General features: G+C 47.1%; 1 protein-coding gene across 1 annotated transcript in view; it reads right to left on the bottom strand.

The window, feature by feature from the left end:
- map3k1 (mitogen-activated protein kinase kinase kinase 1, E3 ubiquitin protein ligase) overlaps positions 1-11,393 on the bottom strand; it is a gene marked incomplete at its 5' end in the record, with an annotated part of 38,688 nt that extends 27,295 nt beyond the window's left edge. Inside the window, one exon of the mRNA XM_083670439.1 lies at positions 10,900-11,393. Within this exon, the coding sequence (XP_083526565.1) occupies positions 10,900-11,393 (494 nt within the window). The remainder of the gene's footprint in view (positions 1-10,899) is intronic.
- Between the last annotated feature and the right edge of the window lie 248 nt (positions 11,394-11,641).

Here is an 11,641-nt window from a genome sequence, read left to right as displayed (position 1 = left end):
AACTCAACATGACCCGTTATTCATCCAGGAAGACAGCTCCTACATCCACCGTTTAACGTCAACCAGGCAGCGTCCCAGGTTCACCGCTGGGGCACGGAGGTGCCTTCTCAAGCCTCGCACCCTGTTGGAACACACTCACATTCTGTATTCCACCATCTTCACTGATCTGACATTACTTGATTGGAGAAAGCGACGCAGTGAAAAGCTTGCTTGGACCAATCCAGTCCTGTGAGATCAGGGACACTTGAAGGAAGGGAGGAGGGACGATGACGGTGTTGAATTGGTGGAACAGTACCACAGGACTGCTTCCTAGGACGCTGTTCCTACGACCCAGCATAGTGTTAGAGGCCTGTCACTACAGCCACACCACAGTGCAGTCAAGGCCTCTGCCTCGGTGTAGGACTCTGTCTCATGTATATTGTATGAGCAGGGGGGTCCGGTGGTGAGTGGGCCCCTGGGAGCAGAGATGTGTGGAGCGGCGCTGCTTGTTCGCATCAGGACTCGGCTGGTGATGCAAGCTGACAGGGGGGCAACAATGGGAGCGCCGGGCCCGTAGGGGTACAGGCAGGCGGCTCAGAGTTGCACCTCTCCTGTCCTCTCCACTCCACTCTTCTCTCTCCCTCCCTCACTCTCTCTCTCGAAAAGAAATGTCAAAACACACAAAACACTTGGAGCCCAACTCAGGGCAAGGGTTGCTTGTGCATGGGGCCAGCGGTTGACACCCTCTAAATCATCCCTCCTTCTTTTTCCTTTATTTCCCCCTCTCTCCCCATCACTCTCTCACTCTCCCTCTCCATTACTCACTCACCCCTCCCTCTCTCTTACCCTTTCTCCCTCTCTCTCTCACTCCCTCCCTCCCTCCCTCTCTCACTCCCCCTCTCCACTCGTCCGTCCGGTGGCGAGCAGAGGCAGCAGCAGAGTGTTTGTTTCACAGGGCTACAGTGGCCGGCCCTCCCTCAGTCACATGTGAGAGAGACTCAATTCACAGGAGGGGAAACTGGGCTAAAGCTGCCCACTGAATCACATGCATGGTCTGGCCTCTGAACTACCACCACTCAGAGAGAGAGAGAGAGAGAGAGAGGGGGGGGGAGAGAGAGAGCGAGAGGGAGAGGGAGAGATGCAGGCTTGGTACAGTAGTGGAGCTGCCAAGTCCTCCCCCTATCCCTGAACATGCTGGCCAAAGCTCAGACATAATAAAGTGCATCTGACCTATTCCTGCCCTGGATATTTTCATCCATTCACTTTTAGCTCCCACTGTTATAGACGCATGTACCCTGTAGTATTTCTGTTGGGTGATCGGATAGGCCTTCTACCCTACTGAGAACACCGTTGCAAAATATCTGTAACGCGTCACTTTCAGTATTTGGACATCTTACTGCTACTTCGTCCCGTAAAAGGCGAACTTTGGCATGACCAGAATGGTCGGTCAGGGAAGCTCGAGATCAAAACAGAACAAATGGAACGCCTGAAGTCATGAGAGTAGACGGAGCCAAGGCTGTGAGAATATGATGATGTTTCACACTTTCTAAACCTTTCAAGTCCCAGGAAACAGCAAGCTACAGTCTCTTCCCCTTGGAGATGACTTACATTAAAACTAGCAAATGAGAACTCGTTAAATCTGTGTCAGCTATGAGGTAACCGTCCTGGGGGGGGGGGGGGGGGGGGTTATGAGAGGGGACCAGAGGTTGTCTTCAACAAACCAGGCAACACTTGAAGTATATTCAAACAAATCCTTGGACTACCAGGCAACAGCAGCTCTGTGGGGAACCATACTAGTTCTAGCTAGTGTCTGGCTAACAACAGCAGAGCCTCCTACAACAACATGTAATCTCTGATCCGCTCATTCAAGCTGCTCCTAGATAGGCCTAGCTGAAGAGAGAAGGGTTGCCCTCGCTGTTGTCAAAGGCAAGATACTCTATTAGTGGAGAAAGAGGGAGAAAGAGGGAGAAAGAGGGAGTAGAGAGGGAGAAAGGGCCTCATTCAAGCGCCGGCACAAACAGGGTTTTCACTACGCGGCTTCAGGAAACATGGTAGAAACAAAAAACTTGACCTCAAAAGCACAAAGCAAGACAAAAGGAAAACAACTGTGGAACAGTGACCCGGGGGAGAGTGGGAGGGAGGGAGGGAGGTGTGTGTGTGTGTGTGTGTGTGTGTTGAAGCCAAGGCAGCTGCCTGGATGAACACACTGTGGAAGAAAGGCGTGGCTAAGTAAACATTTCCAAGCCCTTCCAAAAACAGCTTGGACTGTAGCTAATGGGAGGGCCGGCCTACACTAGCTGACTGGGCTAACCAGGCCACCGGAGGGACCTCTGGTTCAGGACCTGGTCCCTTTCAAGGCCCCCCACTTAGGGCTGGGGGCAGAGGCCCCTACTCCCGACACTTGCATCTGAGAGGATTGGATAGGCAGAAGCAAAACATTCCACCCAGCCTATCAGAGAGCAAAGTGGAGCCACTACCTTCTTGCTGACACCTATCCGATCCTTTCAGATCTACTCAGGTGTCTAGGGTGAAGGGGCTAGGGCTTGTTTCGGACGGGGCCGTAGACTAGGGAAGGGAAGGGACACTGGGGCTTAGAGAGCCAGAGCAGGGGGCTCCGGAGCAGGAGAGGTCCCACAATGTGTGCCATTGTCCAGTGTTGATGTGCCAGCCAACCAGCTACCCCCACATGGACATGACTGGAGCATGTGCCTCTACACCAACACCAACCAACGGCCTTGGACAACAGGCATGTTCACAACATCATCCCCCAGGGCCAAACCCCGGAGGGAGAGAAAAATAAAACATAACAATCAATGATTCTCTTTCTCTCCATCCGTCTCTCTCTCTTTTTCATTCCTGTACTCCCTCTCTCTCTCTCTCTCTCTCTCTATTACAACTGTTTGTCACCATTATCCCTGTGTGGTTTGTAATGGATACGTGACAATCTGGGCCACAACAGTCAGCGCTGCGATGATGGAACACAAGGCCTATTGATCTGTTTGTTGGACGTGACAGTTTGGAGTTACGCTGGCTTCCAGCCTTATGGTCTGACGGGGTTCCCACACACACACGGGTCACCTGACCACTTCTCCATTTCTAACACAACCCCCCCTACACCATTACTTTTAACTAACACTGTACATCCATGTGTTTCCCATAAATGTGTCAGCTAATTCCACACATGTATACATACTCTGGGAAAGACTCCGTTCCAAAGCAAAGTTCTCCTCAGACTACCCTGCCAATGGTCAACAACAGTGTTGTGACTAACTTTTGGTTGATGTGAGGAACTGTGAGTTGACGGTTGACCCACAGTGGTCTGGTGTGCCAGAGCCCAGAGGTACAGGACAGTGTGTTATCTCCCACTACGTCTGCAGTACATTAACACATTCCCAGGAATGAGGAGTGGACTTACTGCCATTAACAAGAGGCGGTGTAGGGCAGCTAAGTGGCACCTGCCAGTATCTGTGTCCTTGACCTTGTCTTGTTTAAATATTGAACAGAAACCATCAGTCATGAGGCCTACTCGGGAATTCAAGATGGCCTCCAGCCAATGTGTGTGTGTTTATGTGTGTATGCGTGTGGCGCTGTGTGCGTGTGTGTGTGTGTATGAGCTATGTATGTAATGTGTCTACTGTGGGCCTGCAGGAGGAGAGGAAGGCAGGTTGTTTTAACGGGTAATCCGTGTGTTTACTTTTCACATGTAATCTCCAGCTAGGCTCGTCCTGCTGCTAACTAAACAGAATCTGGGAGGGGGGACCCCTGGGCCGGCCGACACGCCTAATAGGGATGGAAATATCCGGGCCTTTTGTTGCTGGACTCCAGCTCAGAGCGCCGTGCTAACCCCCGGCTTTACCCAGCCAGGCCTGGCGACCGCGGGGGACTGGGGAGGGAGGCCCCGCAGGCTGGCTTAGACAAAACACTCAAACTGTCAAACCCCTCCTACCTCCCTACCTCCCATCCTCCAACCTTCCCAACCTCCATCCTATGCAGCCTTTACACACCACCTCTAACTAACTCCAAACCTCCCAACGTCCCAACCTCCAAACCCCTCCTACCTCCCAACCTCCACCCTCCATCCTATCCAACCTCTACACACCACTCACAACTAGCTCCATCTACCTCCAATAAGGTCCTGCAACCTCTAACACACAGTGATGCCACTCAGAACCTACAGAGATCCCACAATGCATTGGGGCACGGCCGCAGAAACAGGCCAATGATCTGCCTTGGCTTCCCCATCTCCACTACTAACCAACGCATGACCATCTAAAACTCTAAAGACCATCAGAGAGGTTGTAGGGTCATAAACAAGGTTGATGCAGTGTTTTATTCAACATTATTCCACCGTCTTTCTTTCGGAATGTAAATATATTCAGTCAGTTCTACAACCAGCCCTCCTTTTTACGGGAGAGGCATCGACACACATTGAGCCGTGGGATATTTACATGTGTGTGTTTTCTGCGGACACGATGAGTTCCACCTCTTAAATCATATACCAATTATCCCAAATGGCATTAGGACTTTTTCACAATGAGCTGGAGAGAGGCCAGACACAAAAGGTGGCTTCTGACCCCGATGTGAAGAATTCAATTTGAGAGCATTCCAGCCCGGAGTCTGCCTAGCAACAGTGCATTTCAGAATACTTCAGTCTCTGGCAACCCCGGAGGAACAGCTTGTTATAAACATCGCCATGTTAACTTTATAAAGGCTTTACATTTACCCAGGTCAGTCTTAAAACCTTGCCAAGACTTTTATGGTATGGGAAAAAAACCGGCGTAGAACTTCAACAAAAGTCTCTGTTGGACTGAATGTTTGCCTGGATTGTGTAATAAAATGTCACCTACATAATTGGAGATACAGATGTTAGGGGCAGGGGAGGCACAAATTGGCAGACGGGCTCCCCTGGTGAAGAGGACACCACTTCAGTGAAGAACTAGGCGTAGGCCTGCAGATGTGTTCTCTCCACACCAACAATAAACCAGCCAATGACGTGAAAAACAAACTTGTGCCAAAGAAATTCCAGGAAAATCAACTTGCTTTGGCTGCAATGAAACTCAGATAAATTATGTCCAAGACTAAACTGAAAATTCGTTTTGATGACCATGATTCATTGGGATACTTGTGTATCAGTATGACACGAAACGTAAACACCAGGCCTTTTAAGATAATCCTGAGGGTGGAGCTGGAGTGGAGGGAGGGGGTGTAGTGCTCAAACCAGACCTATCTGGATGATAACATCAAAGCCCCCCCCCCCATAGGGTCTATTCTGTCCCCCAGAGCCAAAGTGTCACATTTCACACTCAAGCGCTACCCTGCTGACCAAGCCCTGCACCCTGGCCAGAGAGCATGTAGAGTAGAAGACCCTCTGGAGATCTCTGTCCAGTATCCATCTTCTGTTACAGGAGCAGGGCATACACTGATGGGGGAGGCTGATGGAGGTAGAAATGCCTGTTTGATACCATTCCTCATTCCATTCCATGCATTACAATGAGCCTGTCCTCCGATCCATCCTTCTACCTCCACAGCCTCCCTTGACTGAACCCATCACCCTGCAGTCACAAAGTAACGATACAGTTAGAACAAAGTAAAGCCATAGAATACACACAAAATAACATTTGTCATTACATCTGAAACTATGGTTGATAGTTCACCTTATCTGCAGTCCTTAGCTTTCTGCATTGATAAGACCAACACAGGGAGAGCAACCAATCCAGTGGTGTACTTTTGAGTGCATTACCAGGCTGTCCACAATTCATAGTTGAGGGTGAAGATTAGACATCACATTCCTACAGGTCATGGAGGCTGCAGGGTTTCTCTCTCTCTGCATATACTCTCTAGTCTAGCAGAGCTATACGCTGACATCCAGTTGGCCTTTGAAGAGGGTGATCATTTGAGGATCATGGGCTCTGCTGGCCTCTCCCTCTAGAATCTCCTCCAACCTCTGAGTCATCGTGGATCAGGGGAGGCTGGTGGAGGTAGACATCGGAGGACGGGCTCATTGTAATGCATGGAATGGAATGAGGAATAGCATCAAATCACACGTGTTTGATACCATTCCTCATTCCATTCCATGCATTACAATGAGCCCGTCCTCCGATGTCTACCTCCACCAGCCTCCCCCTGTTGTGGATCCAGATGTTCCTCCAGCTACTAATTTAAAGTCAACATCTAAAACAGACTCCAGACGGCCGCTCCAGCTGTAAATGGCCGTCTCGTTTGAGCCTCGATGACTCACCCCCGTCACGATGAGAGGATTACACCAAACACCAATGATGTCATAATGCCCCCCGCCTAAGCAGAACAAAAACTCAAAAGAAAACTATGATGGTCGGAATACTAGTCCCCAACATTCCAAGATGTCCACATCAGAGAGGTGTGTCAAGTTTGTTTGAAACCTAAGCCCAAAGCTACGCCACAAGGAAAATGCAAGAGATGACACTACTTAAGGAGTACGGAAACATTCAATTACGGATTATAATTATGCATCATAAGCGATGTGCATTGACTGGATGGAGGGGGGATTTTACAGGCCTATTTCTGAACCAGAAACGTCTTGTTTGTGATTAAAGGGGAGGGGTCAAAGGAAGCGTGCCACACAAATTACCTCTGATTTGATGATACAGGGCGATAAAGAGTTGACCTAAAATGGCGTGGCATATCCAGGAAGTTTTGTGCACAGATAAGTTAACTTGGAAGCAACCAACTTACAATGAGGAATTGAAACTTGCTAAGCTATACAACCGGAGAGAAAAGCCACAATATCGGCCTTTGGTGAAAACAATTAAACTTACCTACACAACTGAATGAAAAGTAAAAGTAGATTCCCAATATTTTGCCCACCCTGACATTTGCTATTGCAATTCATAAACTTTATAGGCTAAAAACCACAAAAACATGGCCGGCCCTACACATTATTTTCCGGGGGATATCTTCTCCTGCATCGACCAGTCAGCCGCCAGAGCGTCAGAACTCGTGCCACATCCGCTGGAAATGCAAACACACATTAATTGCGACCCCGTGGGTAGGGAACACCCATTGGCCTCATACCAGCTTCTTCTCTTTCCAGGAGGAAACTCCTGTTCTGTCCTTCAAAAGACTCCAAAACACAATACCCACTCAGGTTCCACCACCATCAGCCTTTCATCTGCCAACCGGTCAGTCCAGGTCAACTCCCCAGCGGTGGGGGATTGTGTTTGAGTCCAGTTTCATTGGAGACAGAACACACAGGAGCCGAGGAAAGGGTTTCAGTAGCTTTGTAAAATGGCTGAGCTGAGGAAATGTGAGCGAAATGCTTAGCCTTATTGGTGGTGGTGGTGTGGCTTTTCTGGTTTGCGTGATATTCTGAGGATGTGGTAGTTAAGAGATGTTTCAGCCCCAGGCAGTGCAAGTGATATAGCATCCTTTCTCCATTAGACCTGAAACTTCACAATGTAGACACTGGGATATGTAGGGCACCAACTGGAGAAATAATACAACACACACAAACACAGGGAGTAAGGACAAGTTCATTATTGTGTACCTACCTACTACTGACCATAACAGTATCCTTTGCCTTAGATAAGCCTTGATTAGGCCTTTCTGTAAAGGAAATAAGGGCCGTACTAAACATGAATACTTCAGATTGCCAATAAGGCCATCCCACACACACACAAACACACACTTCAAAGGAAATTCTGACCTGAATGTGCAACTGTCACTGCGGATAGCGAGGGAAGTCTTCAGAAGAAGGGAAAGAAGAAAACCCAGGCCTTTGAATAATTTAACCCTTCAGAGCCCATGTCAGCCAGGAGACATTTGACTTAAAAGGCCTTGTTTGATCTTTGATCTTTCACCAGTGATACAGTATTTTTAACTAGACAACACGATTCACTATGGCAATGAAAGACTACAGCACTGAGACACGCGGTAACACCTGCTTTAAACACATCTCCAACACCTGTCAGATGCGGCCGTCGGCTTTTACCTGCCCAGGGGTTGTTTAGGGGGAGGTTAAAAGAAAAAACAACCAGCTATGAATAACTCGCGCTACCAAAAAGGGAGTGACGGTGTTGCAGTTTTCCCTGAGGAGACATGATTGTGTAAGTGATTCAGCTTGCTGACGCAAACCGTGGCGTTGCTTTGTCTGACTCAAAACCCCAATGTTGCTGCACAAATATGCTAGTATTACTGCTTTGGGGGGGGGGGGAAACAACAGCAACGCACTACTAGCCCTTCTGTGGAAGGCACGCAACGTGTCCAGATAGATCACTTCTACGGCATGAGACACAGGAAGAAAGACATATTAGCCCAGAGCTAAAGGACATAAAAAAACATGTCCCGTGTAATACACGTACATGACACCTGAGTAGTATTGTTATTCTTCATATGGGAACTGTGTTTCATAACTGTGTTTCATACTAGGAGAACCTCCTCAGAGACTCATGTCTCTACAACATTGTTGTTGCATAGTAATTAGGCAATTGTGTGGCAGATATGATGTTGATGGTTGACAATATTGATGTTGATTACTTTCTGCATAAATACATACATATGTTGAGCGGGCTTATTCCTCTTCGTCCACAATTCCATGGGCGTGTATGTTACAACAGCAATGACAAGAGTGACTACACAGGTGCAGGGGCAACTTGAAATAACGCATCACCTTAGGGTGATTCCATCTGAGATCGGGTGTGATCTAATCACATGACATGACACAATGTGTTTGGCTGTTTAACGATTGCTTTGGGTATACTCCAAGTCTCTCCAAGCTGTCGTTAAACAACGCTTCACTGAAGGAGAACACGCTCATTATGGGATGGACCTTCCATGACTACATGTAAATAGACAAAATAAAAAACTTAACCTTGAGTCTGTCAACATTTAGCCTGGGCCAGACGTACCCTGTGGGGGCTTCGAGACGACTGCGGTTCCTTTCTTCAGCTGACTGGTCACATGCACTGTGCCCTAGCCTCAAAGTGAGGCAAGGACAAACCCCCTCTTTCTATAAGTTAGTACAATCCAACATTTCTAAATAGGCAGCCACTATTGACCAACCACTATCGGAGAAAAACACTGGCAAACTATGAAATGGCAGAGATTTATGTCATGTATGCTTATTATGAATGCTGTTCTGTTGACATTTATGAATAAAACAAGATTGTAAATAATATTATTTGGTATTTCATTGTGTCAGCCCAAAAGGATCAGGAGAGGGAGAGAGAGACACACTAAAGTTCAACCGGGGAAACTATTGTGTGCAGAACAGGGCTTGGGCCTCAGAGGACCAATAGCAGCTCTTCTGTGAATGGGGGTTTTTCAGTTGTTGGTTGGAATTCTACCTTTGTGCTGCGAGGGGATCCTGATGGTTATGCCTAGCCTTAGTCCATTATCCCGGACAAGGAAGGCCACAATGGCATCCAGCTCTCTTTCCCATCCCGTTTCTTTAGTTTTCAACATCCCCTATTCATCTTTCATTATCTGTACAGTTGCAAAAGCCAATGTCTCATGTTGCAACAAATTCTCGGCTCACAATCTTCCCTTTTCTAAAAAGCTGTCATTCATTCTCTAACCGACTCTCTCTTGGTGTTCTCACGTGATTGTGTTGTTCACTGTCAGTCATTAACTAATACCCGCTCGCTGTTTAAAAGGTAGATAGATATCCGCAGAATCTACTTTTGGAGTCAGCCTTAAGCCCTAAGCCTATGCACCTGCATGGCCTGTGAATGGCACCATGAAACAATAACCTTGACAATCTCTCAGATCTGGAACCACAACAGCAAATATTCATACTTAAGGAGGTTCTTTTTTTCAATGTCAAGCTCTGCCAAAATCTAGTGCTGAATCTCTAAAAGGTAATTTACTGAATCATAAACAGTAGCCTACATCTCATCATAGAATATTTCCTATGATAATGTATAAATTACTTTCCTAGATAGGGTCAGATAGAATCTATAGCGTTATCAAACTGACATACCGGTTTATATGAATGGTAGACTATTTCATACCACCAACAACTGATGTGTCAGAATGGTCTATGAATACACAAATAGCAGAATTATGATACCTGCTGAAAACATAAGGATATCATGGACATAGTGAAATAGAAATGATAAGATGCTGAAGGCTGTTTTGTGGAACAAAAGGCAGACGGGCAAATGTTGACTGGTTCATTTCCCAAGTACTTGTTGTGTCCTCTATGCACATTGCAGGAGGCTTTACTCTCCCAAGCAAGTGTACTGCGAGTGTGTACGTGTAGGTTACTTCTCTTGCTTCAGCAAAATCCCTAACAACATTTCCTCGACTTTTTACTATCTGTAAAAACTACAAAATGGCAGAACCCACAGCAGTGGTGTTTCACCGCACCATTTCAACAATAAAATACATCTATTCATATCGTGGCTGCTTTCCAGAAAGCATTAAATGAAATCTGTCACTCTCTCGTTTATAGTTACAGTGCCGACTGCAACTATTGACGTAACAGACAGTGAAAAGCAGTTTGTAGCTTTTACTACTTATAAACAACACACATTATCACAATGACGAGCGACAGAAGCGACTTTGAGCATGAAAGTTCATACATTATGAAGTCTTGGATATGCATCTGATAAACAATTCAATTGGGAAAAAACTATAGCCATAACGATTTAGACATCAATAATCAATACATAAATACAACAATATAGGCTACGATTATTCATGATCATGCTTTACCATCAAATACACGTGCGTCTGATAAAACTGCGCGATAAGCCGTCCTCTCGCCTTCATCAAACAACTTCAACTTTCACAAACCGAGAAGAACTTGCGCCAAGGTGAGGATATGAAGTTGCGCAACAAAGTAACAACCTATGCCCGCGAATGATGTGATACATGCAGAAGAGATACACCGTATCAAACATTTCCAAACCCATGCAGGAGAGACAGTTTAGTACACCTCACCTATTCTGTGTAGCGCTCACATCCATGGAAGTTCCGCTAGCACCATTATCGGGACTGAGATGGTCGCTGCTGTTTTTGAAAGAAGTTTTCAACAATTCCTGAGCGGCTGTAGACAAACTATGACTTGTTTTATCTGCCAGAGGGTGGTCTGTAAGAGAGTTGCTCTGTTGAAGGTGGTGAGATGGCTGCAGTAAAGTAGCCTGCACCGCGCCAGGCGAGGAGACAGACAAGAAGTGCAGCTGCGCCGATATCGGAGCTGTCCCGGTCTCTGGAGATAGCAGCAGCGACTCCGGTTTATCCAGATCCACACTTCTGACTTTCCGTAGCTCTTTGCGTCTCCATTGCGAGTTTTCTCCGGTGTTACTCTTCGCCTTACCGGGACTACTTGGAAGACCAGAGGCACTTGAGTTTCCCTGAAGACTTCCAACGTTAGTGCCGTTGTTGTTCGACTCAGATAGTCCCGACGACGAGGTCCGGCTCCCCGTCGTCGCCATTTTCTGTCCCGGAGTTGATCACTTATTAGGTTGTATGGAAGAGGGAGTGGAGGGAGGGGGAGGGTTAGGGGGGAGGAGCGAGAGGACCGTTATGTTTACATACTACCGTAAAAGGCGCAGAACTTCGCGTATTTTGCGTAACTCGTGCGGTCCAAAGTCCAAACCAAACTCCAAAAGTGTGACACTACGTTATATAGAGGATTTACAGTAAGTCATGTCATAAATCATGAAGCTCAGACTGTAGCCTC

The sequence above is a fragment of the Argentina silus genome (genome assembly GCF_951799395.1).
Source record: "Argentina silus genome assembly, chromosome: 5".
Taxonomy (NCBI): Eukaryota; Metazoa; Chordata; class Actinopteri; order Argentiniformes; family Argentinidae; genus Argentina; species Argentina silus.
The sequence above is the reverse complement of the archived record's forward strand: the minus strand, read 5'-3'. Positions and strand labels throughout refer to the sequence as shown.